The 27884-nt window shown below is 35.5% G+C and overlaps 1 protein-coding gene and 1 pseudogene across 1 annotated transcript; both read left to right on the forward strand.

Moving 5' to 3' along the window:
• Window positions 1-5722, forward strand: part of LOC131875069 (phospholipase A1-Igamma1, chloroplastic-like) — a 35677-nt pseudogene extending 29955 nt beyond the window's left edge.
• Window positions 5723-20564: 14842 nt separating this feature from the next.
• On the forward strand, window positions 20565-22392 carry LOC131065542 (phospholipase A1-Igamma1, chloroplastic). Its single transcript, XM_058000072.2, has one exon. The coding sequence runs from the start codon at window positions 20653-20655 to the stop codon at window positions 22306-22308; it is 1656 nt and encodes a 551-aa protein (XP_057856055.2). The 5' UTR covers window positions 20565-20652; the 3' UTR covers window positions 22309-22392.
• Window positions 22393-27884: the final 5492 nt, after the last annotated feature.

Genomic DNA, 27884 nt, shown 5'->3' on the forward strand with positions numbered 1-27884 from the left:
GAGAGAGAGAGAGAGAGAGAGATTTGGGTTATGACATGCTTAAGACTCAAACTTATCTTTTGACTTGCCATTTAATCATATAAGACTCCCTAAGACCTATACTTGATCAAATGACGACTTTATGTTCAAACCTTTTGAAAAGTGTTCAACATCTTTGTGCCAAAACGGACCAAAAAATTAACAATAGTAACACACTCACTTATGCATAAAATTATTTAAAGTATAATGCTTATGAACTCTTATTTTCTAGACATTTACATTTGCATACAATCTAGAGGCTTCATTTGAAGCTTCCACATGTCTTATTTTTCTTATGTTCCATTTGTCATTTAATTCCACATGTTCTTGTAAATTGTATAAATTGGACGAAGCACATTTAAATTACATTTGGACATAAATATTAGTTTTCCCAAGTGTGGAAACTTTCTATAGATTAGTTATGGTTGGATGACCCACTTTTAAGTTAGGATGGCAGAAGATATTCATTTTACATGGATTGCATAATTTGGCTAAGTGAGCCCTGGGAGATTATTTTTTTCTCAACACAATATTAGTTGCATAGGATTTTTCATATATTTAAATTCAAATATTCTTACGAACACTTTAGCTACCAACACAAAAATATATAGACACAAAGTGACACCATATCATATCTACCACTTGATAAGAAAATAGACGCAATTTTAGACACCATCTCATATCTCCCACTTGCATTAGAGTTTATACAATTGCATAGAGTGAGGGGGATAGATGATAAAATTTGAAAAAAATAATTTTTTTTGGCAACTGCTACTTGAACATAAGAGTATGTCTTATGTGTTTAAGCTCAATTTTTATTATAAAAATGATAGAAAAAAACATGGAAACAACAAAGCTTGATGTCATATCACTTGTTTTGTATGCCCCACCATTCATCTTAGCTTATTATGAAATTGCACCAAGTGTGGGAGAATGAAGGCTTTCTACTTCACATAATACATAAATGGGATGCTAACACTATTACTTTCACCACTTGGTCATTAGCAATTGGCTATGCACATGTAGGGTTCTATTTCATTGGTTGGAAAGGGTTTCATGAGAATGATTTGAATCTTAGGTGACATTTAGCTTGGGTTTGACCAAATAGAATATCACCTCCCTTGTGTCAATTTTCAAGTGTAAGTTTCAAGTTAAAAAGTAATCATTTCTCTTGTGGGTTGTGGCATTATCTAAAGTGACCACACCATTAGATTACATGACTTCACATTAGTGGCTACTTGGAAAACCGTCTTTACTCACCAAATTAAACAATGGACACTTGATTTGATTATAAAGCTCAACTAGGTGTTGACTCTCATCTCCACATGTTATCTATTCGATCTTATCATAGGTGAACACCTCTTTATGGTTTGTGTGTGTTTTAACTGTATTGCACTAAGTTATTGATCATGGTTCAGATTTAGATTCAAATTTGTATGATTTAACTTATGGATTGGGCCAAAAAAATATTTGACGTCATTGGGCAAGTGTGTTGGGACTTAGATTCGTTCCTACAAAAGCATATAAAAATTATATATATAAACCATGTTTAAATATGTAATATCTTGTAGGTTTTTATGTGAAACTCATATGGTTTTTGCAATTCAATTAGGAGCATGAATCTAAGGTAATATCTCTTTGATTGAGAGCCACGGATTGAGGAGTATTCATTTGTCAAAGTCGCTAAGGACGTGATCCTAATCTCATCACTTATGATGTTGTGGGCCTTAAATTCAATATGACTTGATCTTTCATAGACGTACTGAATATAATTTTACCAATATTGATCATAGAATCAAAATTTTAAAATTAAAAAAACTACCTCAATAAACCTTCCTAGGAGAACTATAAATGCGAGGAGACTCAAAATGAGAGGTAATCACATGAACCCTTCACCATTCACCATTCCAACACGTCGATAGCAATGTTGAATAGATAACTGAAAATGGGAAATACGAGGCAAAGAACATAATTCCTAAGCTGACCTTATGCTTCAACGGTTCTTACAAGAACTCCATTCATATTGACAAAAGTATAATCCTACAAATGGTCAACCTTTGACATTGCCTTGCAATATCTTTCAAATAGAAAATGATTTTGCTGACATCATTTTGTATATAAATATAACTACTCTTTATGTTTAACAGCATTGCCGCTGCACAAATACGTCACTAACACCGAATCTCCTTTTGTGAGGAGCAGCTCGAGGACTGCTAAAATCTATACAACATTTGAACCCAGTAAAATTACTTTTATTTCTTTAATTTAATATTGAAAGAATACTTCTTTTCACAAATATATGTAAAGTCTCACATCATTGTGTTAGGTTTATAGATTCAAATCAGTATCAATTTAATTATTTGATTAATTTATTATTGGAAGTATAGCATTTTATAGTGTTAGTTTATCATATTATGGAAATGGTTGTTACAATTATTGCTTTATTTGACACAAAGTCAAGGTCTAGGGAATATTCATTATGCCAAATTTGTTTGAGTTGTGATCTTAACCTCATCCTTTTAGAGTATCAAACTTTTGCACTAAAAAAAAACAAGATTGGATTGGTGGACTTCTTTTGAACCATTCAGCTTCACCACTAAATTGTGAGCCGCATGATAATGATGTGTTTTCTTTGGTATTAGATTGACAATACTTGAAACTTAATCTTGACACTAACTTAACTTCAAATATCAATGATAATGCAACATTATATGAGATTGAAAATACCTCCCCTTCTCAAGCATTATTTCTCTATATTGCCTCCGGACTCTTAGAACCTTACATTGTCTTTCATTATGAAGTTTTATGATTGCGTAGTGATCCAAAATTTGACCTTGTTGTCATCTCCATGCTTAGAATTGTTTAAATGCTACAAAGTCTTGAAAAATGACTTGAAAGGTTCTAGTTTCCTTACTAGTTTGGTACCAAGTCTATCAAAGGCAAGGCCAATATTCTTTAAAGTTGAAAGTTTTCATTCCACCCTCTCCTTCTGAATCCCTTTCCCTTGCATAAAATAATCAAGACTATGCTATAGAAAGGCAAGGGGAAAGTTGAGGTTAAACTATTGTCAAGAAAGACATGGAGTTTACTAGGCCTAGTGTTTGAACCCATAGATAAAAACAACTACTTATGAATGGTGACAACCATGACCAAGAACCTCCTAATTTCTATATTAATCTATGTATAAAAGATATTGAAACAATTGAAACTTTGGAAAAAGTACATTTCCCTGTATTGTTTTCTCCTTATTTTATCTTTTTACATTTTTTGAATCAATTTATATACATTTGACATCTTACTATATACAAAATTCCTTCTAAAAACTTATTATTTATACTTACAGAAATTAAATATGAACATTTACTAAGACAATTCTTTACCACCAAAGAAATGTACTTCATAATACAATTATCTAAATGTAAAAATTAGAATAATCACAGAATAAAAAATGGAGAATTGCAACCTCACTCTAAATGACTATGGAAGATGAAGGCTTTGAGGGGACTACAATGATTAAGATGAAAACTATTAGAATACATTCAACGCACGCAATGAATATATCCCTTTTTTTCCCCACACACAGCCTAGATTTGCTAATACCTTATACTCGGAAAAGAACAATGCAAGCTTTCCATTATTTTAGCATCAAAATGCACGAACCTGCACATGATATAAGGACCAGAGAACAATTTGGATCTCTCTAAATTACTCCACTCCTTAAAAAATGCGAAAAGCACAAACATTAAGTAAATCTTACCAAATTTTTTGTTTCGCAAGAATCCACCTGCCAACCTCAGACAAATCGAACTAAGACAGTTAGCAAGCAGTCGAATCATTCCAACCGTCAAGAGCAATGTTGAATAGATAGCTCTAATAAATAATTATTTGACTGCAATATAAATTTGAGTTGATGACCCAACAAAGATAAAGAATACTTTTTTAGCTGACGTCGTGCTTTAACAACTTTGACCAGAACTCCATTCACATTGATGAAGTATAAACCTACGTGTGGTTGACGTTTGACAAAGTAATCAACAAGCTGCGCCCTGCACCGTTTCTTATGTATATATATGCCAGTCCTCTTTATGTTTAAGAGCACAATTCATTTCTTACATAATCAGGCTATGCTCTGTGAGAATATAAAATTATCTGGTGGCAAATTAACAGAGCAATGATTCAATCGGCATATACTCTCGAGACCCACGTGCCTCTCCTCGTTAGGACTTCCAGAGTTGCCTCTTTTTCTTCCTCAAATTTTCCTCTAAACACATCTTTGAAAGCCCAGATATCAGACCAAGGGGCAGAGTTGTTGGGGACGAGGAAGAAGCGGCAGAACAGTATTCAGACGAGCTGAGCTTGGTGTGAATCCACTGCTGCAGACGGACAGCCCGACTCTCGTCGAATTGCAGAGAAATAGTCGTCGAATTGCAGAGAAATAGCCCAACAGCTTCTCCGAAAGAGAGTTTAGTTGAGGACTGGAGAAAATACCAGGGTTCGAATAACTGGGAGGGACTTCTGGAGCCTTTAAGCCCGAAGCTCAGGCGAGAGATTCTGAAATACGGGGAATTCGCCCAGGCGACCTACGACGCCTTCGACTTCGACTCGCACTCCAAATACTGTGGCAGTTGCAGATACAACCAGCAAAGAATGCTGGAGAAACTGCACCTCCACAACAGTGGTTACCGGGTCAGCAAGTATCTTTACGCCATGTCTGACGTGCACATGCCCAAGTTCTTCGGGCGGTCGGATTCCATGGACCCGTGGAGCAAGGACTCCAATTGGATGGGCTACGTGGCAGTGAGCACTGATGAAGACGAGATCAAGCGTCTTGGGAGGCGTGACATAATGGTTGCATGGCGTGGCACTGTTACACAACTGGAATGGATGGAGAATCTGCGTGATATTCTTCACCCAATCGGTGACCTTGGCTGTTCCGAGTGCACCGCTATTAAGGTGGAGCGTGGGTTTCTCAGTATTTATACTTCTAAAAATTACGCCATCCGTTATAACAAGCACAGCGCCTCAGAACAAGTGATGGACGAGATGGACGAGATACGCCGCTTGGTGGCGCTCTACACGGAGCTCGGCGACGAGGTGAGCATTAGTATCTGTGGGCATAGCCTCGGTGGTGCCCTAGCGCTTCTTAACGCCTTTGAAATAGCCGCTAAAGGAGTAAATGTGCATGCAAATGATCCGACTCGAAAATTTCCCGTTACCGTCTTCTCGTTCGGGGCTCCACGGGTGGGCAACGGTGCTTTCAAGGAGACATTGGAGGAGCTCGGTGTGAAGGTTCTACGTGTTGTGGGTAGGAATGGAGAAATATGAGAAACTGATCGGTCATGTGTTGGAATTTTGCCCTTGGACATACAAACATGTTGGGGTTGAATTGGTATTGGATCTCAAGAAATCTCCGTTTTTGAAGAATAATCCTGATCTGGCTGGGTGCCATAATTTGGAGGTTTACTTGCATTTGCTAGATGGATTTGAAAGTTCGTTTGCAATGTTTCGAGCTAAAGCTCGACGTGATGCGGCGTTGGTTAACAAGGCCTCTGATATGCTGTGCAAAGAGTTGATAGTGCCGGCCAATTGGTATCAGATGGAAAATAAAGGACTGGTTCGCAATGGGTATGGAAGGTGGGTGCAACCTGAGCGAGATGTCGATCATGTGCCCTCTCCACATGGCTGGGGGCTCTTCTCTGGTTGACTTTGCATACTAAGGAACCAAGATATATAAAAAGAATATTGTAGGTTTTTTATTTTATTTTTTATTTTTTTAAATAAATTCAATTGTTTTATAATTTGTTAAATATTATATTTTTTATCATTTTTTAGGTTCATTGTTAAGAACTAGAAATATTTAAATTTAAAATTAAGTTTTAAAAAATAATCTTTCTAGTATTATATATAGTTTAAAATATATTAATTTTTTTTACATATTGAAGAATTCAGTCTTGAAAATTAGAGTCTTGAAAATTAAAAAAATAAAATAAAAATTGATAGAAACATAAGGTATCTAATACATTATTTGATATAGTGTATGACTACAAACATGATATGTTCAATTGAAACCTTGTAAATTAAGTATCATAATGATATAAAAACCTAGGTTATATAATTTTCTTTTTTTTAAATTTAATATTCTTTTATAATTTGTTCGTCTTATATGTATTATCAAATTTTTAAGTTTACTGTTTTGATTAGATTAAACTAAGAGAGGCTCGAACCATTACATAACCCCTAAAGCGAAGAAATTAGGGGTCTCACAAGGAGTGAGAGCCCCAAACTAGAGAATAAACTAACAGAAAGGAACAAAACCAAGTTGACAACCAAAGCCAAACACCAAAAAACTAGACGAAGACTATAGGAAAAGTGGTCCATCTGGTGGGGGTCTTCTCAATTTTCCAATCCTGGCTCATCACTTTCACTTTCTTAGAGAGGGAGAGCCTCTTGTTCAAATCTTTTCCTGAAGAAACAACAGGGGGCTTCGGTGTAGCTTTCACCCTCAACACCAACAACTCCATCACCGTAGTAGGAGATCAATCTAAATATTGTTTCTTTTTAGCATGCCTTCTGTCAATTTCATCTTGAATGGCGTGGAGAGTCACAAAGTTCTTCTTTGACAATTTGTTGTTCTGGGCCATCATCTCGTCCATCTTCCATTTTTAGATTTATTGTTGAAGACTAAAATAACTTCTAAAAAAACTTAGACCTATACATATATTAAAAAAAATGTGACAATTTTGAATTAAGCTTTCAATTTTTTAGTAAACTAACTATTCACTATTAAAAATATTTTAAAATTTCTATTACAAATAAATTACATAATGGAGAATTTATTTAGTGAAGGTGTTATTTAAGAAAGAATGTTGACCAAAAGAAAAGTAAATAAAGTAAGATTATATAAACATGATATGTTCAATAGAAACCTTGCAAATCAACTCATCAGCCACTTGTAGGAATATGTAGTCTAGAATGTTTTGATTAATACAAGCGAGATAAGCTCATATCATTACACAATCGCAAAGCGACACCAAGAACACATGAGGGATGCATAATTGGCAAAAAGGCCCCACACCAAAACACAACAAAAACCCAACAGGGTGAACATAGAACCAATAACTAAACTAAAAAACTAGTAGACAAAAAAGAACCAGGACCACCAAAACACGAAACAACCACCTAGCACAAACACAAACTGATGGTCTACTATGTGGGGGTACCCTTTTCCTACCAATTATGACATAAACTAAGAAATTTATCAGAAAAGGAAACTTTTTTACTTAATCTAGCCCTAGAACTAGAGGAGGCCAATGCAAATTCATGGGTGGATTTGACCATCGAAGTGATGGGTTAGAGCTAGTGGCCTAGGAGTCCATGTGTCATCTCTTTTTTTTTCCTTTCTCCTTTCCATCTTTTAATTGATAGACTATAGGGAGGCATTATGTTGCTAGCCACATCCCTGCAAGCACTATTGACCTCCTCAATTTTCTTTTTAATGGCCTCTGGGGTTTTCTCGATCTTTTTCAGCTTGTACTTACTGCCCGCATTCCCAATCTTGGAGTCCATGCCAACAATCTTTTTGCCCACCATTTCCCATTGCCTCATAATGCCCCTAAGATCTGTAAAGCGGAAAATCACGAGTGAACCCCAAGTGTTCCACCACCACTCCAAGGAGAGAGAAAGGGGGTCACTAGGGTTGACGGTTTTCACTTAGGAGAGACTTTACATTCAAAAGAGGGGTTGAAACCCACAAGATCCAATCCCACACAAGGCAAGATTGGATTCTAAATGAGTTTCAAGGGTTAAGACAGCAAGGCTACCCTCTTTTGTAAAGAATGTAGATAGAAGGATTAAGCTAGGAATGCATGAAAAGTGAGAAAGATTCACTTATAAACAGAGATAGGAATATAGGATGAAGCTGCGGACCTGGAATTAGCAGTAAAATGTCGAGACGGCGCTGTCCTGCAAATTTGAGCGAAAGTTGACAGGACGATGGCGCCCGATGTGCACACGGTCCTCCGAAAAATCCGTGAAACGAAGGGGGATCTGTTCGTCTCTGCACAAGGATTCCAAATCTTCAATTACAGCCGCGTACCTGCAACCTACACACAGAAAAGCAAGGACGATTGGGGGGTTAGGGATTAGGGGTTTGCCCTTAGGTCAAACCCCGGTTTTGGAATTAACCAAGAAATAAGAATGCTGTAAATGATTGTAATGTAAAACAAGTACTAGTACCTTGTTGTAAGAATGTTTGTATTCTTACATGCGAAGGTGTAGATGTTGTTGTATGTTGTATGTTGTATGTGGTATGTGATCTCCTCTTCAACCTATGGAATATTATATGGGTCCCCCCTTGATTCTATTTAGAACTTTTGGTTCCAATGGAAGTGCCCTTATGACAACCATGTGATTGGTTCCTATGGAACTTATCCCTACCTCATATTGCTTGGGGTTTGTGGAAGGAAAGAAATAATAGGGTTTTCAAAGATATGGAGTCCATTTCTCTTGTGGTGGCTATCAGAATAAGGAATACTATTAAGGAAAATTTTCTTAATTACTGTCCTGGTAGGAAAAATGATCCTCCTCTTAAGTCTAGCCAGGAGGAATTGGATACTATCAAGCAGTGGAAGATATGATGGAATATATATATCCCTATTTATAAAATTAAACATACTAGAGAGAATGTTTCTTGGAATCCGCCTCTTCTGGGGTGGATCAAAATTAATATCGATGGGGTGGCCAAAGGAAATCCTAGACTGGCTAGTTGTGGGGGAATAGCGAGGAACCATTTGGGTTTGCTAGTCTCTACAGTGGTGCTCCCTTTGGGCACCCAAACTAACCATTTTGTGGAGGCCAGCGCCATCTACATATGACTACACATGGCGAGCAAGGAGGGGTTCAAACAGGTCTAGCTGGAAAGTGACTCACTTAACATTGTCAAATGCATTAAGGGATGTACAGTGCCTAGTTGGACTATTTCAAACTTAATCAAGGATTGCCTTGAAATGATAATCGGCCTGGAGGATTTCAAGATCTCGCATGTTTTTCGGGAAGGAAACAAACCAACGGATCATTTGGCCAACTTGGTAGTGGGTAACGTGGCGGTTAAATGGTGGAGAGGAGAGAAAACTTTCTTGAAAACTCTGTGCGACCTGGAAAGAAATGATGTCAAGATCTTCGGCCTTTCCAATGAAATTTATGATGAAAAATTATGATGGGATGGGAGCCGTTGGGGTGGTATTTCAAATTATTACCACTTTGAGAAGTTTTAGAACTTTCAGTTTGCCTAGTTTCTGGTTTGTTTTCCTCCTGGTTTTTCTGGAGTCTTGTTGTCTGATTTGCTCAAGCTACAGAATTGGAGGTGAAAATAATAGGTTTGAACCCACAACATATGATAAGTGGCAGAAGAATAAGGAGGCTTGGGAGGAAATTAGAACTGGCAGTGGGATGATGTCATTTTTGGAGAGACTGCATGGTCATTCTGCCATTGTTATAGAAAGCTTTGTTAAAGGTTGGAATAAGGGTGTGCTGACTGCCTTTAGTGTGGAGTTTCAAGTCGATGAAACCTAGTTGCCACTGTTAGTGGTTTGGATATGGAAGACAAAAAATTCTATAAAGACAAGAAGTCAAGTGAGGAGGCTATTGTTGCCTTTTATGATAAGGAAAAGGAAAGACAAAGGGTTACAAAAATGGTGGACGGTGGCTATAATAGGAAAGAGTTGATTTCCCTCTGGGTTGATATGGCATAATTAATCATGAGGTACATCACCTTGGATGGTAGATATGCTAGCATTTTCTCACATCATTTTACTATCTTAAATCATTTTAGGCATTGTAGATTTATTTCCATCCCCTTCTATTTGGTTTCATCCTTGGAGAATAGTTTAGTAAAACATTTTGAAAACCAAGATAACCCTGTGATTCATGAAGGGCTTATCTTGTTGATTATGGAATACACCCAAGCTCATGAAGTGAAACCCTCCCCCAAGGATAAAACCCACATTTCCTCCTATAATCCTAATGTGTAGGTTGTTTCTAATACAAAGATGGATGAGGATGACAGTGGTAGTGCCATGGATTGGCGTGATATCAAGGATACAGAGGACCCTGAATATAGACCAAAGAAAGAAGGGGAGCTTATGGTGACCTCGGGAAATAACAGTAGCAGGAAAATCAATCCTCCAAGGTGGGCAACAAGTAGTTCAAATCTAGTAGCAAGAAAATGCAATACCTGGAGCCCCCCACCAAAAAGAAAATGAAATTAACCAAATATAGTGGGTCCAAAGTCTTAGACCACAAGATTGGGTTGGACATCCCTATCAATGTGGATGATGAGAAACAGGGGTTTGTGAATAGGGAAAATAAAGGCAAGAAAAAAGAGGAGAAGGTGTTAGGAAATCTACTTTTGGAGGCTACTAGAAGTTAGGAGAACTACTAGAAGTGGGTGGATAAGGAAATTGGATTCCTGAAAGATGTGATTAAAGGCATTGTTGAGACTTTTACGTAATCTCTTGGGCCCAGTAAAATTGAGAAGATCATGAGTATGATCCAGAAAATTTCTCAAGATGTGGAAACTATGAAGGTTGACCATGAGTGTAGAATTGAGAAGTTGAAAGAGGATGTGAGTGAGATCAAGGAAAACCTGAACAATCTGGTGGAAATCAGTAGGCAGGCGATGAACAATAGTGTTGAAGGTTTGGAAAAAATTAATTGCATGATGACTGAATATAGAACTAGGACCATCGCCAGTGACCCTCCCTTGGGGGAAATGCAAAAAAAGGAATGCCTTGGAGGGTGGACAGAGTGCTCCTGGTGGGAACACTAGTTTGGGTCCTTGCACTAGAACCAGGAGTCAGAGCCAGGACCAGGGATCCTCCAGATTCATCATGGAGGATTTGGAGAAAATTAATAAGAGGATTATTCAAAAAAATACTGAATTTAGCCACTCTCTTAGTTGAGTGCTTTGCCCTATTTTTTTGGTTTAGCTGTTTTGGTTTTTTGGGCTTTCGGTCTATGTGGGGTTTGTCTCTTATTTTGCTTAGTTTTACTGTCTAGTTGGCTGTTGGCCTTGGTCTGTAATACTCTGGGTTTCAGGTCCCTGTAAAACCTGTTTATCTTTATCAAAAACCTTTTTTTTTAGTTTGATTTTACCAACCATTGTGTAAAGTCCATTATTATGAACTTGTATTGAATCTATTATAATCCCGTGACTATTGAAACCTTAGAGGACTATACACATTGTGTCTTACTAAGGTAATGTTGTGTGTTATATTCATTGAATGTATCTCGATGGTTTTTTCTACGAAAAACTTATCACGCATTGTATTTTTTGACCTAGTTGCCTAAAGAAGAGATTTATAAATTAAATCTAGTCTTCCACAAAAAATAGCAACCATAGCTAAATCACAAATTCACACTATGGGGATTCACTTCAAACCTTGACTTTTTAAGCCTTTAAAAGATCTTTAGGATTACCATCCTAAGTTTGTGATGTAGGAGCATCCCCGGTCTTTGAGAAAACTTGCATCAACCAAAACTATTTCCTTTCAATTTAGTTCTTGTTCAGTTCTATATGCTGTTTTTTGTTTTCCTACTGGTACATCCTGGTGGTGGCATGATTTTCATTGCAAATCATATTTTCTATTTCCAGGTTGGTTCATGTGCTTAATTCTAGATTTTTAGTCCATTTGGATTCTTTTTTGACTATTTATCGCTTCTGGTTTGACTTTTTCTCCATTCTAGGATAGTTCTTGAGCTTACCGGTTGGTTTTCCTTCATCTTCGGAGTAGTTTCTTTGCATGTGGATCTATTTGGGTCTTTTCCAATGTTCTTTGGTGTGTGGTTGACCTTCCTATTGATCCCCACTTCTTGGTTGTTATTTTCTGGAGGAATTTCTTTCATTCTTAGGGCCAACCTAATTACACGTTTCCTTTTTCTTGCATTGGTAAATGTAATCTTTTGTGGCCGACCTGGATATGTTTCAGAGGGTATATATATGGTATTACATAATCATTTATGGGACAACAGAGATCAGAATAAGGATTTAGGTTCATGATTAGAGATTCGGTTGACTCCGAGAGTTTTGGATGTATTGTATATGGCATGTAGCCTACATGTAACCGATTGACTACCGGATGTTCCATGATGATTGTATGATGATAATCGGTTGGTTGTCGGAGGTTCTAAGAAAATAATCTGATCTGTTTCTGGAATCTTTCTATGTTTTATTGTTGCTTTCTTTATGTTAATATTGTTGCATAAGCCAGTCAGTTCTCTTTTGAGGATTCACTGGTTATGGTTGTATTAATTGGTATCAAAGTGGGTTATGAACCGGTTGGTGGAAGAGTTGGTTACAAATTTTGAGGCATTCCTTGGGGTGGACAGATCGTCGATTAGAGGTAGGTTGCATGTGTGTTCAATAGATCATCGAGTGAGAGGCAATTGAAACTGGTAATTAGATTGTCGACTTGAGGAAGTTCACCAAAGTGGAGGAGGAGATGCCGCCTAGAAGGATGAACCCTCGAAGGGTAGAGCAGATGATGGAGGATTTCAGGAATGAGATGGGGAACAAGATCTGAAATGCATTGGCTAATTTACGGAGGAATCTTGAGTTTGGAAATGAATATGAAGAAGATGGAGAAGAGCTTGAGGCGGAAGAGGTTGAAGGGCTAGAAGACAGAAGAGAGGAAATATTTTTGAGAGTGGTGGTGCAAGCAAGTAAAGTTCATAAAGTGGAGGTTTCAAACTTTTCCGAAACGCTGAACTCAGAGGATCTGATTGATTGGATCAAAGAGTTGGAGGATTACTTTGAGTTTGAGGATGTCAAGGACCCGTAGAGAGTTCGGTTGGCATAGACTAAGTTGAAAGGGAATGCTACCTTATGGTGGAAATAATTACAGAGAGACAGAGTGGAGAATGGTGAAATGAAGATCACCCTGTGGAGGTAGATGGTTGCAATATTGAAGGCCAAGTTCATACTAGGAGACTATGAGTTGGGATTGTTCAAGAAGTTGCAGAACCTGAAACACAGAAACATGATTGTGAAAGAGTATACTAAGGAATTCCACAAGGTGATGATCAGATCTAGACATAGAGAGATGGATAGAGAAAAGGTGGCGAGGTACATAAATGGACTTGCATTTAACATTCAGGATGAGATGAGTATGTTGAGGGTTTCCATAGTTGATGAAGCTTACTAGTATGCTTTGAAGGCTGAGGAGAAGGTGAGAAGGAGACAGCCGAATAACCCCAGAAGGAAGGAGAGATTCAAGAGGAAGATGAGTACAGAGAAGTAGAATGTGGAAGATGAATCAAAACCTAAGTGGAGTAAAGAACTGGAATAGAAGACACAGAGGAAAGGCAGTGGCAGTAGCAACAAAGAATTTCTCGGCAAATGTTTCAAGTGTGGAGAATCCAGACATAGATTTTATGAATGTAAGCAGGGAATGGAAAGAAGTTGTGTGTCAAATGAGGAATCAGAAGGTGAAGTTACTGGAACTAGCTGTGCACTGGAGAAAGGAGAATCCCTTATGTTTAGAAGAGTCATGATGGAGCAGAGAAGTGAAGATACCAGACCTACTCAAAGAAAGAGTCTTTTCCAAACTGTGTGCAAATCAGGTGGTAAGTGTTGCAAGGTTATTGTGGATGGTGGAAGTACTGATAATTTGGTATCTAAGGAGATGGTAGTGAATCTTGGATTGAAGAGGCTTGAGCATCCTTGTCCTTACAAGGTAAGTTGGTTACAAGATGATCAAAAGTTAGAAGTAACGAAGCAATGTTTGGTGAGTTTTAATATTGAACCTTTTAGGGATGAGGTCTTGTGTGATGTTGTATCTATGAGTGATTGTCATGTCTTATGGGAAGACCTTGGCAGTTTGACAGAAGAGATATTTATGACTGTAGAAGAAACCTAATCACTATTGAGAAGGATGGGCAAAAGTTCACATGGACTTCTTTGAAGGAGAAAGAGAAGGAGGTGAAGATTCTGAGTCTTGAGAGAAGTTGTAGTACTGAGAAACTGGATGCAGATATTATACTGGAAGGAGACATGGGTTTACAGAAGGGTCTGATAGATAAGTCTGATAGAACCAGATGGTAGAAAGTTTATGGTGACAAACCGGTTGGTCTTGTGGAAAAAACAAATCTGAGTTGTAGAAGAAAGAGAGAAGTAAGCAGAGATAGTGTGCAGATTTGAAGAAATGGAAGAGAAATAAAGAGAGTCGGGAGTTAGAGAATCCAGTTGAGGTTCCGGAGGAGTTAAGGAGGAGGTTTGCAGATAAGGAAGATGTTTGAATCAGAAATGAGCATGGGTTCTTTATCTCGAATCCTTTTCGATGTTCATGAGTTGCCTCTAATGGAACATCTCTTTCTACTTGGGGTGTCATATGAAGGAGCATCCCTGGTCTTTGAGCAATATTGCATTAACCAAAAATATTTCCTTTCAATTTAGTTCTTGTTCAGTTCTATGTGTAGTTTTATGTGTTCCTATCGGTAGGTCCCGGTGGTGGCTTACTTTTCATTGGAGATCATATTTTTGGTTTCCAGTTTGGTTCATGTGCTTAATTCCATATTTTCAGTCCATTTGGATTATTTTTCAGCTAGTTATCACTTCTAGTTTGACTATTTCTGGGTTCCAAGATAGTTCTTGAGCTTACCAGTTGGTTTTCCTTCAATTTTGGAGTGGTTTCTTGGTGTGTGGATCTATTTGGGGTCTTGTTCAATGTTCTTTGGCATGTGGCCAACCTACCTATTGATCCACACTTCTTGGTTGTTATTTTCTAGAGGAATTTCTTTCATTCTTAGGGCTGACCTAACTACATGTTTCATTTTTCCTGCATTGGTAAATGTAATCTTTTGTGGCCGACCTGAATATGTTTTAGAGGGTATATATATGATATTATGTAATCATTTATGGGAAAACAAAGATCAATATAAGGATTTAGGTTCATGATTAGATATCTCATTGACTCTGAGAGTTCTAGATGGATTGTATCTAGCATGTAACCAGTTGACTACTGGATGTTCTATGATGACTGTATGATGATAACCGGTTGGTTGCCGAAGGTTCTAAGGCAATAATATGATATTTTTCTATAATCTTTCTATGTTTTATTGTTGCTTTTGTTGCGTTACTATTGTTGCATAAGCTAACCAGTTCTCTTTCAATGATTCACCGGTTATGGTTGCATCAGTTTGGCAAGGCTTAGAGTACAAAAGAGGCTAAAATCCTCTTAGTTATTAACCATTTCTAGATCCTCAATGAAACATAGGTATATTCCATGTGCAAAAAAAAATTCATATTATTTATGCCTTGGTTAGAACCAATAGACTTCATATTGCTACCTAAGGTTCTTATAAATAAATTTGAGATTAAAAACACACAAAACATACAAAAAATACTCTTATGCTCAAGTCAATAGTTATCAAAAATTAAATTTTGTGTTGATTTTTTCATAATATGCAACATGAAATATCATCTCTTCCCTCACATGGTGCACAATTTTATAAAAAAATCTGCAATTTTAATAATAAGCATAGACATAAACAATGTGGAATCAAGTGGGATATGAAACATGGTGTCTAATTTTGTCTTTATGTGTTTTTTTCTTAAAATAAGGTAGGTTTTTAATAGGGCCCAAACCATGCAACAAAACAATGAGGTTAATTAAGGAGTAATCAACAACAGCGGGTGATCCCACAATAATGGATTATAAAATTGGTACATCCTTATTTTTGCCTAAAGTCACATTTTTTTTAAAAATATAATGATTTGAGCCTTGAGATATCCCATTTGAAGGAATTAGTTGAAGAGAAATATATCAAACCCCCTTCGATAGAACCCCTCTAGTCTTAAATCATCCCTGCAATAGAGTCTCCTTTTCACCTATCAAAATGTTGACAAAAACTACTTTTAATTTACATTTTAGAAGGTCAAAGAACTTCACTTAAAATTGATATTTTGTAAGTACATATTCCTTATCATAAGATTTCCAAAAAATATAATTTTAAATATATTTAATTTCATTAATATATTTATTTTTTATTTTTTATGAATAATTTTTTTGCTGAACATTAAAATCTTGTTGGTGTAACTATGCATAGATATTACATTTTCTCTATTAGTAATAACCTCTATTATATAGCTATAAATAGTTAGAAACTACAAAAAACTATGCAACTACAACTACTTGCATTCCTATATGTATCGTCAGCCTAATTTAATCGAATCAATCAATTTTCTACTATTTTTTATCATATGGTGAAAGTGATAGTTCTATGATGGATAGTCATGTGAAAGAGTAATGCATGTGGATGGAAGAATAATGCGACATATTCACCTTAGTAGCTTCGCTTGAATGGGAGACAATAGATACTATGTATATGAAAATTTGATGGATCTTGTGATTACCATCAGAGCATGAAAAATTTTAATGGTCAATTTTTGCAGCTTTCAATGATGAGAATGGCATAAATATTGGGACAGTGAAGATCTCACATAGTGAGCATTTTCTACTGCACAACAAATAATATATAATGTCATGCTAATTTACATCCAAATCATAGCAATTAGAAGTTGTTAAGTCTACAAATTTTGCCTATGATCAGACCATACAAGTTGGGGTTAAATTCTATTATCATAGCATCATCTAGTCGGTGGTCATACAACCTATTTCCAACTACTCTTGTGACAAGTTACCAATCCTAGTCTTTGCTTCTAGGAAAATCCATGCAAGAGTAATTTAGAGACTTCACTTGGAATACACAAAGGAAGGTTTTTATACTCACAAATTTATAGAGAAGAAAGTGCATGAATATGCAAGAGAAAGTTGACGCTCTATACAGTGCATAATTTATTTTTAGTGATCTACAATCCAAGATAAAATACCTGATGTATGAAGTATGTTGTGTTGGAACTGTTAAATTTTTCTTGATTTTGCCTAGTAACTATTCATGTTTCCCCTTTTTATGTGTTAAGGTTGTAAATTTTTTGTGTAAGTCTTATTTCATAGTTGGTTCTTGTTATCTTTTGTTATATTCACTCAGTGACTTGTTGAGTAGGTCATTTGTGCCTTAAGTTACAACTTGAAGCCCCTTGCGATGTTGGTTGATCGGCTCCGCAATTTTAGGGTTTATGTCTTTTCACTGACATATTATTTTTGTTTTACCTAATGTTTTTGTTGGCTTAAATTTTCCCAAGTCCTAGCCTACAACCTCCCTCACCCTTTATCAATGTAAAAATTGAAGGTAAAATATTCTAAAGCATTCATAGAGACTAATATTTTTGGTTATGTTTCTTAGTCTAATTTATCATCTAGAAGCTCACATTCAAGCACTCTAATCTAATATACTCTTGAGGGTAGAAAATATTAGCCATCTTTTATAAGAACTTTTTTTAAAAAATGCAAATCAAATTATAGAAAATATGTCATTTCCCTTCAAGAATCTAGATTTTATTTATAGAAAGAAGTCAATAAAATTAGTCATATATAAATGGACTTATTTCTATAATTGGTAACCTCTCCTTCGTTATGTCTATGTTGCATAACGAATGTAAAAGCATTTGGATTAATCCCTAGTATATCAAGAATGCACATCATACTATTAATAAAATTGTTGGAAGGATGAATATTGACACCACCTCTCTATTTATTAAAACTTCAAATGATTTGAATTTGCAATGTGATTTATGTGTTTTTAGTGGTAATTAAATTTGTAATGCAATTTTTTTTAGCAACCTTTAATAGTGTCAAGGCTAGAAAATCTAAATTAATTTTACTTTACTCAATAAAAGAAACTTGCATATCCTTTATCATTAGATGATGAAAATGTTAATTGTCAAGAACGTAAATATTGTGATTCATGAGTGTGATGTTAACCACCCATTTTTTATTTGATTATTTAAATTATTAATATAAAAAAATCATAAAAATATGAAATTGCAAGAGTCTCAAAAGTGTTAATTCTTTACATCATCCATTATTTAATTGGATTGAAATTTATATTTTCAATGTTTTGAGCATCATGATATTACAACTTTTCTATTTGAAATTAGTTTATAGTTTATTATCATATCTATAATATACAATAATTAAGTGCACAAATACCATGTCTCATAATGATAAGGATTGTAGAGTGTGTACATAAGACTTCTTAGCTAGGAGGTAAGGAATGATCAATATTTGCTTTTATAAATTTACATAGAGCACAATCCTTTATAATAGTTTGTCAATACGATCAGCAAAATTTCATATGAACGATCACTTAATTCTAGTACTATAGAGATTACTGCTAACACCATATACATTAAAGACCCAATCATAAGTTAAAACTTTACAATACAATTTTGTTCTAATTTTTTTAACAATCTTTGATAGTGTGAAGGACAAAAACTCTACAATTAACTTTATTCAATAAAAGAAACTTGCATATCCTTTATCATTAGGTGATTAAAAGGTTAATCGTTAAGAACTTAAATATCGTGACTCATGAGTGTTTTGCTAACTACCCATTTTTTATTTGATTATTTAAATTATTAATTAAAAAATCCATTAAAAATTTGTTATTATAAAAGTTTCGAAAGTGACAATTTTTTACATCATCTATTATTTAATTGGGTTGGAATTTTTCTTTTTATTGTTAAGGTTAGAGCATCATGACTTTTCTATTAGAAAGTTAGTAAACAACCTAATAATTAAGTGCACAAATACCATATCTTGTGATGCTAAAGATTGTAGAGTAGATATAAAACTTCTTAAATAAGAGTCAAGGAATGATAGATATTTCCTCTAACAAATTTACTTAAAACAGGATCCTTTATAATATCTTGTCAATGCAATCATCAAAAAAAAATTATTATAAAGATTACCCCTAGGGGAAGAGCACCAGTAGCCGTCATAGCTAACTTCGTGCACCCACAGATCCTAAACGGTACATCGGATTTTGATTATTATTTTTTAGTTGTTTTTGTATGCGACTGGATTGCTTATAGCTATTGATCTAGCTTTTGGGTAGTAACGATGCATGTTGTGGAATCAGTTATGTGCACAAAGATTAAAAAAAAAGTACACATTTCAAAGTGTCGCCTGATACCTAACTAAAGATGTTCCAGTAACCATCAACTCAAAATTGCTAGTACTTGTTGACAAATGTCCCAATAGTGGTGCACAAATGGGCCAATTAATTACAAAAAATGATCAGCTATTGGTAGAAAACAAATTTATTAATGGTGTTTTCACTATGACGGCTATTGGGGTGTCAACATGACAATAAGGTGACGGTTATTGGAACTATGTTATCTATTGGTACTCTTCCCCTAATATACATTAAAAACCTAATCATGTGTTAAAACAATTCTTAATAGTCTAAGAACTAGAGACAATGAGAGACAATGAGAATGCACACAATTTATTTTCTGCTGATCAATTAATAAATAGAATGAATACAGTAAATAAATATATTTATTCTTAATCAAAGAACTTCAACAATAAACCACCAACAACTTTGACAATGCCATAATATTTTAGTCTAAAATTAAAGTCAAAGAAATGTTTCCGACACTTTTTTCTTTAGTCGTCTGTATATCGTTCGTAGGTGATGACGGTACACATATTTAATGAGTTTTGCTGTCTGAATTCTCTTAAAATGATGGTTGGAACCACCTAGATTTGAATTTTTCTTGTTGACAGGAAGACCCGGGCCCCCAAAATATATGCACTTTCATATTTGATCTTGACGTTACGAAGCGAAGCTAACGTTTTGTTTTTACAGTAAACCACAAAAATCAGTTTTGCCAATGTCTGGTCTTCAGTCGTAATCACGAATCTTAGACGGCTTCCTTGACTATGACCTGCAAATGTTTTCTCATGCACCTGGTCTTCTTCAACCCTAAATAAAGGTAAACAGATTTATCTGATTAATTTGATGGCCGGAAGATTTGAATTTAAAATGCAACGGAAAAAACAATATGGAGACTGTATCCGCATGAAATGAAATTTGTGGAAGACAACTATAAATTGTAAAGGATCATATTAAAGATAAATAGCATGAAGATTTGAAGTTTTTAGTTTTGGAAGATTTTATGTCAAATTTAAATAATTAATGAGTCTAAACTGAATTTCAGTGGAGTTTGATCTCTTCTTCCGTGTATAATCAATAAGATTTGATTCTTCATAGACAAAAATTCAGAAATACTCAATTTCGTCAATAAACCACAATTCTTTTACCACGAAATCAAATTTCGTTACTGTAAACCCTAATAGGGCAATGACACGAATCATTCATTATTCAAACACGTAAATTGAATAGTTGACAAAGAAGTTGGAACTAAGAGCTCATAATTCCTGACTTTGACATTTTTTACAAGAACTCCATTCACACCGACAAAGAATAATATCGTGCAAATGCTTTTAGGTTTGACATTGTCTTGCAATAATTTTCTGACAGAAAATACGTTTGCTTGACATCAACGCGGTGCGCCCCCCCCGCCGGACCAATTGCTTTATAAATACCAGTGCTCTTTATGTTCAAAACAATTGCCGCTGGACGAATCCTTTCTTATAATCCGATTATAGGTACGAATCCTTTCTTATAATCCGATTATACGATAAAATTTTCAGGAGATAGGGTACCAGAACGATGATTCAATCGGCATACAACCCTAACACCCGCACGCCGTTCGTGAGGACCAGCTGCACGACTGCCGGGAGCACCAAGGTTAAAAGCTCTAGGGTTTCCTCGTCTTCTTCCACAAATCTTCGCATTCTCGCTGCCCGAAACAGATCCTCGAAATCTCTGTTAAATGGCGGTAAAGTTTCCGCTGTTGTTGAACTAGCGGCAGATTTGTTGGAAACGAAGGAGAGGCAGCAGAACACGATCCGGAAGAGAGCTGAACTGCGTGTGAATCCGCCGCCACCAGAAGTTGCGCAGACGGACAGATTCAGTCCCGTCGAATTGCAAAACTTTGCAAGGCGGCTCGAAGAGGTTTACAGAAACAGCCCAACGGTGTCTCCAAAAGAGGATTTAGGTCAAGACTGGAGAAAATACCAAGGTTCCAATGACTGGGAAGGGCTTCTGGATCCTTTGAGTCCAAAACTCAGGCGAGAGATTGTAAAATACGGGGAACTCGCCGAGGCGACCTACGCCGCCTTCGACTTCGATGCGCAGTCCAGGTACTGCGGCAGTTGCAGGTACAACCGGCAAAGGCTGCTGGAGAAACTCCACCTTCAGAACACGGGTTACCGGGTCAGCAAGTATCTTTACGCCATGTCTGACGTCCACATGCCCAAGTTCTTCGGGCGGTCGAATTCAATGGACCCGTGGAGCAAAGACTCCAACTGGATGGGCTACGTGGCAGTCAGCAACGATGAGGAGACGAAGCGCCTGGGGAGGCGTGACATCATGGTTGCGTGGCGTGGCACTGTCACACAGCTGGAATGGATGGAGAATCTGCGTGATATTCTTCACCCGGTCGGTGACCTCGGCTCCTCCGAGTGCACCGATATTAAGGTGGAGCGTGGGTTTCTGAGTATTTATACTTCTAAAAATGACGCCACCCGCTATAACAAGCACAGCGCATCGGAACAAGTAATGGAGGAGATACGCCGCTTGGTGGCGCTGTACACGGGGCGTGGTGAGGAGGTGAGCATTAGCATCTGTGGGCATAGCCTCGGTGGCGCCCTAGCGCTTCTTAATGCCTTTGAAATAGCCGCTAAGGGAGTCAATGTGCATGCAAACGACCCAACTCGGAAAGTTCCCGTTACTGTCTTCTCGTTTGGGGCTCCACGAGTGGGGAACGGTGCTTTCAAAGACGCAGTGGAGGAGCACGGCGTGAAGGTCTTACGTGTTGTGGGCAAGCAAGACGTGGTACCCAAAATGCCTGGCATTTTGTTCAATGAAGGAATGGAGAAATATGAGAAAGTAATTGGGCATGTGTTGGAGTCTCTCCCTTGGTCATATAAACATGTAGGGGTTGAATTAGGGTTGGAGATCAAGAAATCTCCGTTCTTGAGGAGTAACCCTGATCTGGCCGGGTGTCATAATTTGGAGGTGTATTTGCATTTGTTGGATGGGTTTGAAAGCTCGAGTGCTCCTTTTCGAGTCGAGGCTCGACGTGATGTGGCTTTGATTAATAAGGCCTGTGATATGTTGCGGAAGGATTTGATGGTGCCCAGCAATTGGCATCAATTGGAAAACAAAGGGTTAGTGCGTAATTGCTATGGAAGGTGGGTACAGCCTGAGAGAGATGCTGATGATGTGCCCTCTCCACACGGTCTAGGCAGCTTTTCAAGTTGATTTTGGGTCATAAGGGGGTATAAAAGCTCCAATTGTACACAATTAATATCAAATTTATTGTGCAGATTCTTTTGGCGAAGATAATTATTGGTTAATGATTTTTTGGATTTATTATTGTGTAATGAAGGCATTTATTTTTCAAAATTTTATTCTAAAAATTATTTGTAATTTAAGCATTTAATTTGTTGTATGTCATTAAGGCTATATATAGTAGGAAAAAAATAAAAGAGTAGAGATTTAGTCCCTACCAAGAACTATATAGGTGCTCTATAAGAAGAAAATGTCTTAATTAGACATTTGGAATAGCAAATTTAAAAATAAATCTATGAAAAATATGTAGGAAACGATAGATATTAAAAATCTTATTATACTAAAAAAAAGATTAACATGTATTGCAAGATAGCTATATATAATGGATTTTCTTGCTATATTATTTTATAGTCACACTTGTTTTTGAATTACTATTTTTTGTCGTATCTACGAGTGTAACACATAAGCTCTTCTTTTTAAGACAAAATCTCATTGAATGAAACTTGCAAAAGGATATGGCTAGTGGCCTCTAAGGTCTCTCAGACTTATCATATTGTAGTATTGGGTGGATCAATTATCACGTCAAGATGTGGGATATCTATTTTAACAAATTTGTATGAGTATAATCTAAATTTCGTATTTTTCAAAAACTCAAACCTTTATATATAATAATTTGTTTGTATTTGGTTAGTGGTTCTTTTTTATCCATTCAATTTTACCAATAAATTAAGGATTGGCAAGAAAGTAAAGCGACTAAACAGTTTGTGTCTTTAGTGGTTGGCTAGTTCTAGGTACTTTATGATTGGTTCTATCTTTGGTCCTTTTTGTGTTTAGTAGTCTTTTGATGTGTTTTGTTTTGGACTCTTTTTTGCTAGCTATGCACTTCTCATGTGCCCTAGGTGGCACTTTTTAGTGGATATGTGAAGGTAAGAATCTATCCTACTTTTTATTAATCAGAACAATGATGATTTTTTTGGTGTAAGATCAACACTAAAAAAATTAATCGTAATGTTAATTCAACTTGAAAAATCAATGCTAATGAACCAATAACATGAAGTTGAGTTTCAGTTTATATATTATTTTGAAATTAATTGTATCAAGTGATAAAATTAAAGTGATTTCAATCCCTTTCTTTAGTCAAAAAAATTTGAAGCAAATCCTCACTAGAAAAGGTCCAAATTAAGGTCTTCAAGTTTTTTTAATCTCTCTAATATATTTTGAAAAACCATCATTCAATCCTTATTGCCTCCCTACATGCAACTAAAGGTGTCCATCTTTCAAGCTTGCTACTTTCTCAGGGACTAGTAGTGGGCACTTGGAAATGAATGTAGCATGTTCCTTCTCAAGGATATATATATATAGATCACTCTCCATTTTTCAATAATATTGCTAGAGGTTGAATGCTAAACTTGGAAACATTTTCTCCCAAATGAAAGCTAGAGTAAGCTTAGCTTAGTCATTTAGAATTTGAACAATAATTCTCAAACTTATCTTCTTACTTGGAAATACCTCTATTTCAAATTCTCCATTGAATAACAATGTTTATTTCTTCCAACCCCATTGGGATAACATTTATCCCTTTTGAAATAGGATAGAGATCATCAAAAAAACTTTTTTTTTGTGGCTAAACACTCTTGGATTTTATTTTTTCATCATCCTTACTACTTTTAAGTAACACTTTCTTGGAAATATACACTACTTAAGTACTATAATGTAAAACTTGATGATAAACTATTCTTAAAGATTCGTAGAAACTAATATGTTTGGTTATGTTTCTTAGTGTAATTTATCATTTGGAGGTTCCCATTCAAGCACTCTAATCTAATACAATCTTGGAGATAGAAAATGTTATCTATGCTTTATAAGAATCTCTTAAAAAAACCAATTATTCAATTCATAGAGAATAAGTAGTTTCCTTTGAAGAATCTAGATATTAGTTTTGGAAAGAATCCAATAAAATTAATCAAAGAAAATAGAGTAACTCACCATTGGAATTGGTAAAGTCTCCTCCATAATGTTCATGTTACATAATGAAGGCAAAAGGAATTGGATTAATTTCTAATTTCTAGTATATTAAGAATGTACAACATACTATCAATAATTTTTTTGGAAGGGTGAATATTGACATTCATCTCCTATTCATTAAGAATTCACATCACTTTAATTTGCAATGTAATTGAAATATGTGTTTTTTAGTGATTTGAGTTATAATTGAATTTACAATGCAATTATATATCATTTTATTTTTTTCAACAATCTTTGATAGTGTCAAGACTTGAAACACTATAATTAACTTTACTTATTCAATTAAACAAACTTGCATATATCTTATCATTAGATGATTATTCTCCATAAACTTCCGATCCAAAACTTCAATGGGGAAGAGATATTTTTGTTGGCTATTTATTCTCCATAAACTTCCTATCCAAAACTCCAATGGGGAAGTCGGCTCTTGCTCTTGCTGCAGGGTCCTTGAGTCTGTTAACCATATCTTTTTTTATTGCTTGTTTGCTAAAGAAACATGGAAAATATTTGGCCACTTTATTGGTAATAATATTAATACCTTAGATGTTGTGATTGGTCATATCCAAAGCCTAAAGAAACATGCTAACTTCTTTTTCTCTACTCTTTCTATTGAAATACTATGGCTTATTTAGAAATATAGGAATGGTAACCTTTTTGATCTAGCAGGGACAGGAACCTTACTGAGTCTCTGAGGAGACTCATCTTTCATGATATTAATGTACAGGTGATAGTGGCTATGAGGATTGCGCGTAGAAAATTTGAAAGGTTGTTGCAAGATGGAGTTGTTATGATGTTCACAATGGAAACCTCTCATGGCTTCACATGGTCTAGACCCTCCATTGACAAATCCCCTTTGAAATTGGATTAGAAAATATTGTGAGAGAGCTAAACAAACAGAGTGTCAGAGGGAAACATGCTCAAGAGCATAATATTCCAGTGGCTGAAGTGGTCATTCATCCATATCTGAACCCCATACTATGGGGAAAAGTGTTAAGAAGGTATGATGGAACACAAGGTTGGACAACATGGGTGGAAAATATGGGGGATTCTATATCCCTAGATGGAGAGATATTATTTGGTTAATCCTTTTTGTAATATGTATTGATCTCCAATATATATGGGTAATGATCTACAATGTGTATATGTATTTGGACTCTTCAGTCTTATAGGTTCAATTTTTTGAGGGGTGCAACTAGATTTATCCATATGATGTATTGTTGACTGTGAAACTCTCGATGGTGTTATTTTTTGTGTTGAGAACCTCTTATATTTAATAGAAAAGATATTAATTTTTAAGAACTTAAATATTGTGACTCATGAGAGTGATGTTGACCACTCATTTTTTATTTGATTGTTTAAATTATTAATAAAAATTATTTGTCATTAAAAATTGATATTGGAGAAGTCCGAAAAGTGATGAATTTTTTACATCATCCTTTATTAATTGAAATATATTTTTTCTTTTCATCTTTAAATTTGGATGCATTATGATTTTATAAATTTTCTATTTGAAGTCAATAGACAACATATTCTCATAACTATGATACCCAATAATTATTGATTAAGTTCACAAATACCATATCTCATAATGACAAAGATTGTAGAGTAGATATAACTTCTTTGAATAAGAGATGAAGAATAAAATATATTCGCTCTAACAAATTTACTTTAAATTCAATCTTTTATAATATATTGTAAAATACATTCTGAAGATGAGAAAATGTTAACAAGGTTAGATGCATAAACAAAACATACAATACTAATAAAGAAATCAAAATAGAAAATAACCTCTTATACCTTTCTCTTCCTCCTCCGATTGAGCTTGAAGTGGAGTGCACCCTTGATGTCCACTTGATTTGCTCCTTGACATGGTGGATTTGTGGATTGCTCTCCACTACACAACAATATTGGATTTGGGATTTGATTTGAATGATGATGATGGATGAGAGGGATTAGGCTTAGATGGGATAGGAATTTGGAATTATGAAGGTGTCATTGATGGATTTGGAATTCAAAAGGTCAGCATAAGACTACATGAAAGGTGAATGATTTGTGAGGAGATGAGACCCCAATTTATAGATTGGAGGAGGCCAAAATTGAGGGCTACAATTGAAAGAAAGAGTGGGAGAGGATTGAGAGGATAAAGTGGGAGAACCAAGAGATTAGCCATAAAGGAATTTCTTGTCTCCACGCTTCTCAAGATTCATGGGGAAGAGCTCCCAAGTACATTGGGAAGAGAAAAAGAATATTAAATTCCTTGGGGGAAAGGAGAAGGAATTAAAAATTTTAAAATAAGAGGATGTGTGGGAAGACTAAATGAGAAAAGGAATTAAAAAATCCTTGGGAAGAGGATGCATGGGGAGATTCAAAGAGTTCGAATTTCCTTGAAAGGATCAAAATTGACCCATCCCTAATCAAGGTGTTATGGATGTGCAAATGATTAAGGAGATTGATTAGGTGGATTAATGAGTGATTGGAGTGTAAGTGGGAAAGTTAGGAGGATGTGACATGAGGAGAGAGAATGAGTGGAGGAATATAAAACTGAACAATAATGATAAGCATGATTATAGAGGAATTAATTAGGCTAAATGATAGGGCTAGGAAAGGTGATTTGTAGGAATCACATGGTTAGTTTAGTTAATTGAAATTAATTAACTAAGTAGGGTTTAGAAGAAATAAATGATATTTGAAATGATTTTAGAAGAATGAAAAATAATTAATTTTTGGATAAATTAATTATAATGTTGTAATGATAAAACTAATTAAATAAGATTTAAGTAATTTTAAGAAGAAGAGGACTAACGCAATTAATTAAATTGATTATGTAAAAAAGCTTAAATTGATTATGTATTAAAACGATTATTAATAATCTAAGAACTTAGAGAAACAATGAGAACGCACTAAATTTATCGTCTGCTGATAAATTAATAAATAGGATGAATACGATAAAACTATTCTTAATCAAACAACTATAACAATAAACTAGCAACGACTTTGACAATGCCATAATATTTTATGGTCTAAAAATAAAGTCAAATGAATGTTTATGACACTTTCTTGTTTAAAAACATTCGCATGTTTGTTAGAGTGAAAGTCGTCTGTATACTGTTCATATATGATGATGACGGTACACATATTTAATGAGTTTTGCGTCTGAATTCTCTTAAAATGATGGTCGATATTAGATTTTAATTTCTCTTGTTGACGGGGAAGCCCAGGGAAAAAAGATGTACCTACATATCTCATCTTGTAGTTGTCGTCACGAAGCGAACCAGTTTTGTTTTGCAAGTGTCTGGTCTTCAGTCATAATCACGCATCTTAGACGGCTTCCTTGACTACGATCTCTAATTGTTTTCTCAAGTACCTGGTCTTCAACCATAAATTAAGGTTTGACATTGTCTTGCAATAATTTTCTAACAGAAAATACGGTTGCTTGACATCAACGCGGTGCGCCCCACCGGACCATTTGCTTTATAAATACCAGTGCTCTTTATGTCCAATTTCATTACCGATGTACGAAT

The sequence above is a fragment of the Cryptomeria japonica genome, chromosome 4, assembly GCF_030272615.1.
Source record: "Cryptomeria japonica chromosome 4, Sugi_1.0, whole genome shotgun sequence".
NCBI classification, from domain to species: Eukaryota; Viridiplantae; Streptophyta; class Pinopsida; order Cupressales; family Cupressaceae; genus Cryptomeria; species Cryptomeria japonica.

Excerpts from the sequence above, each read along its gene's own strand:
- LOC131065542 (XM_058000072.2), top strand. The coding sequence starts at position 20,653 with ATGATTCAATCGGCATACAACCCTAACACCCGCACGCCGTTCGTGAGG.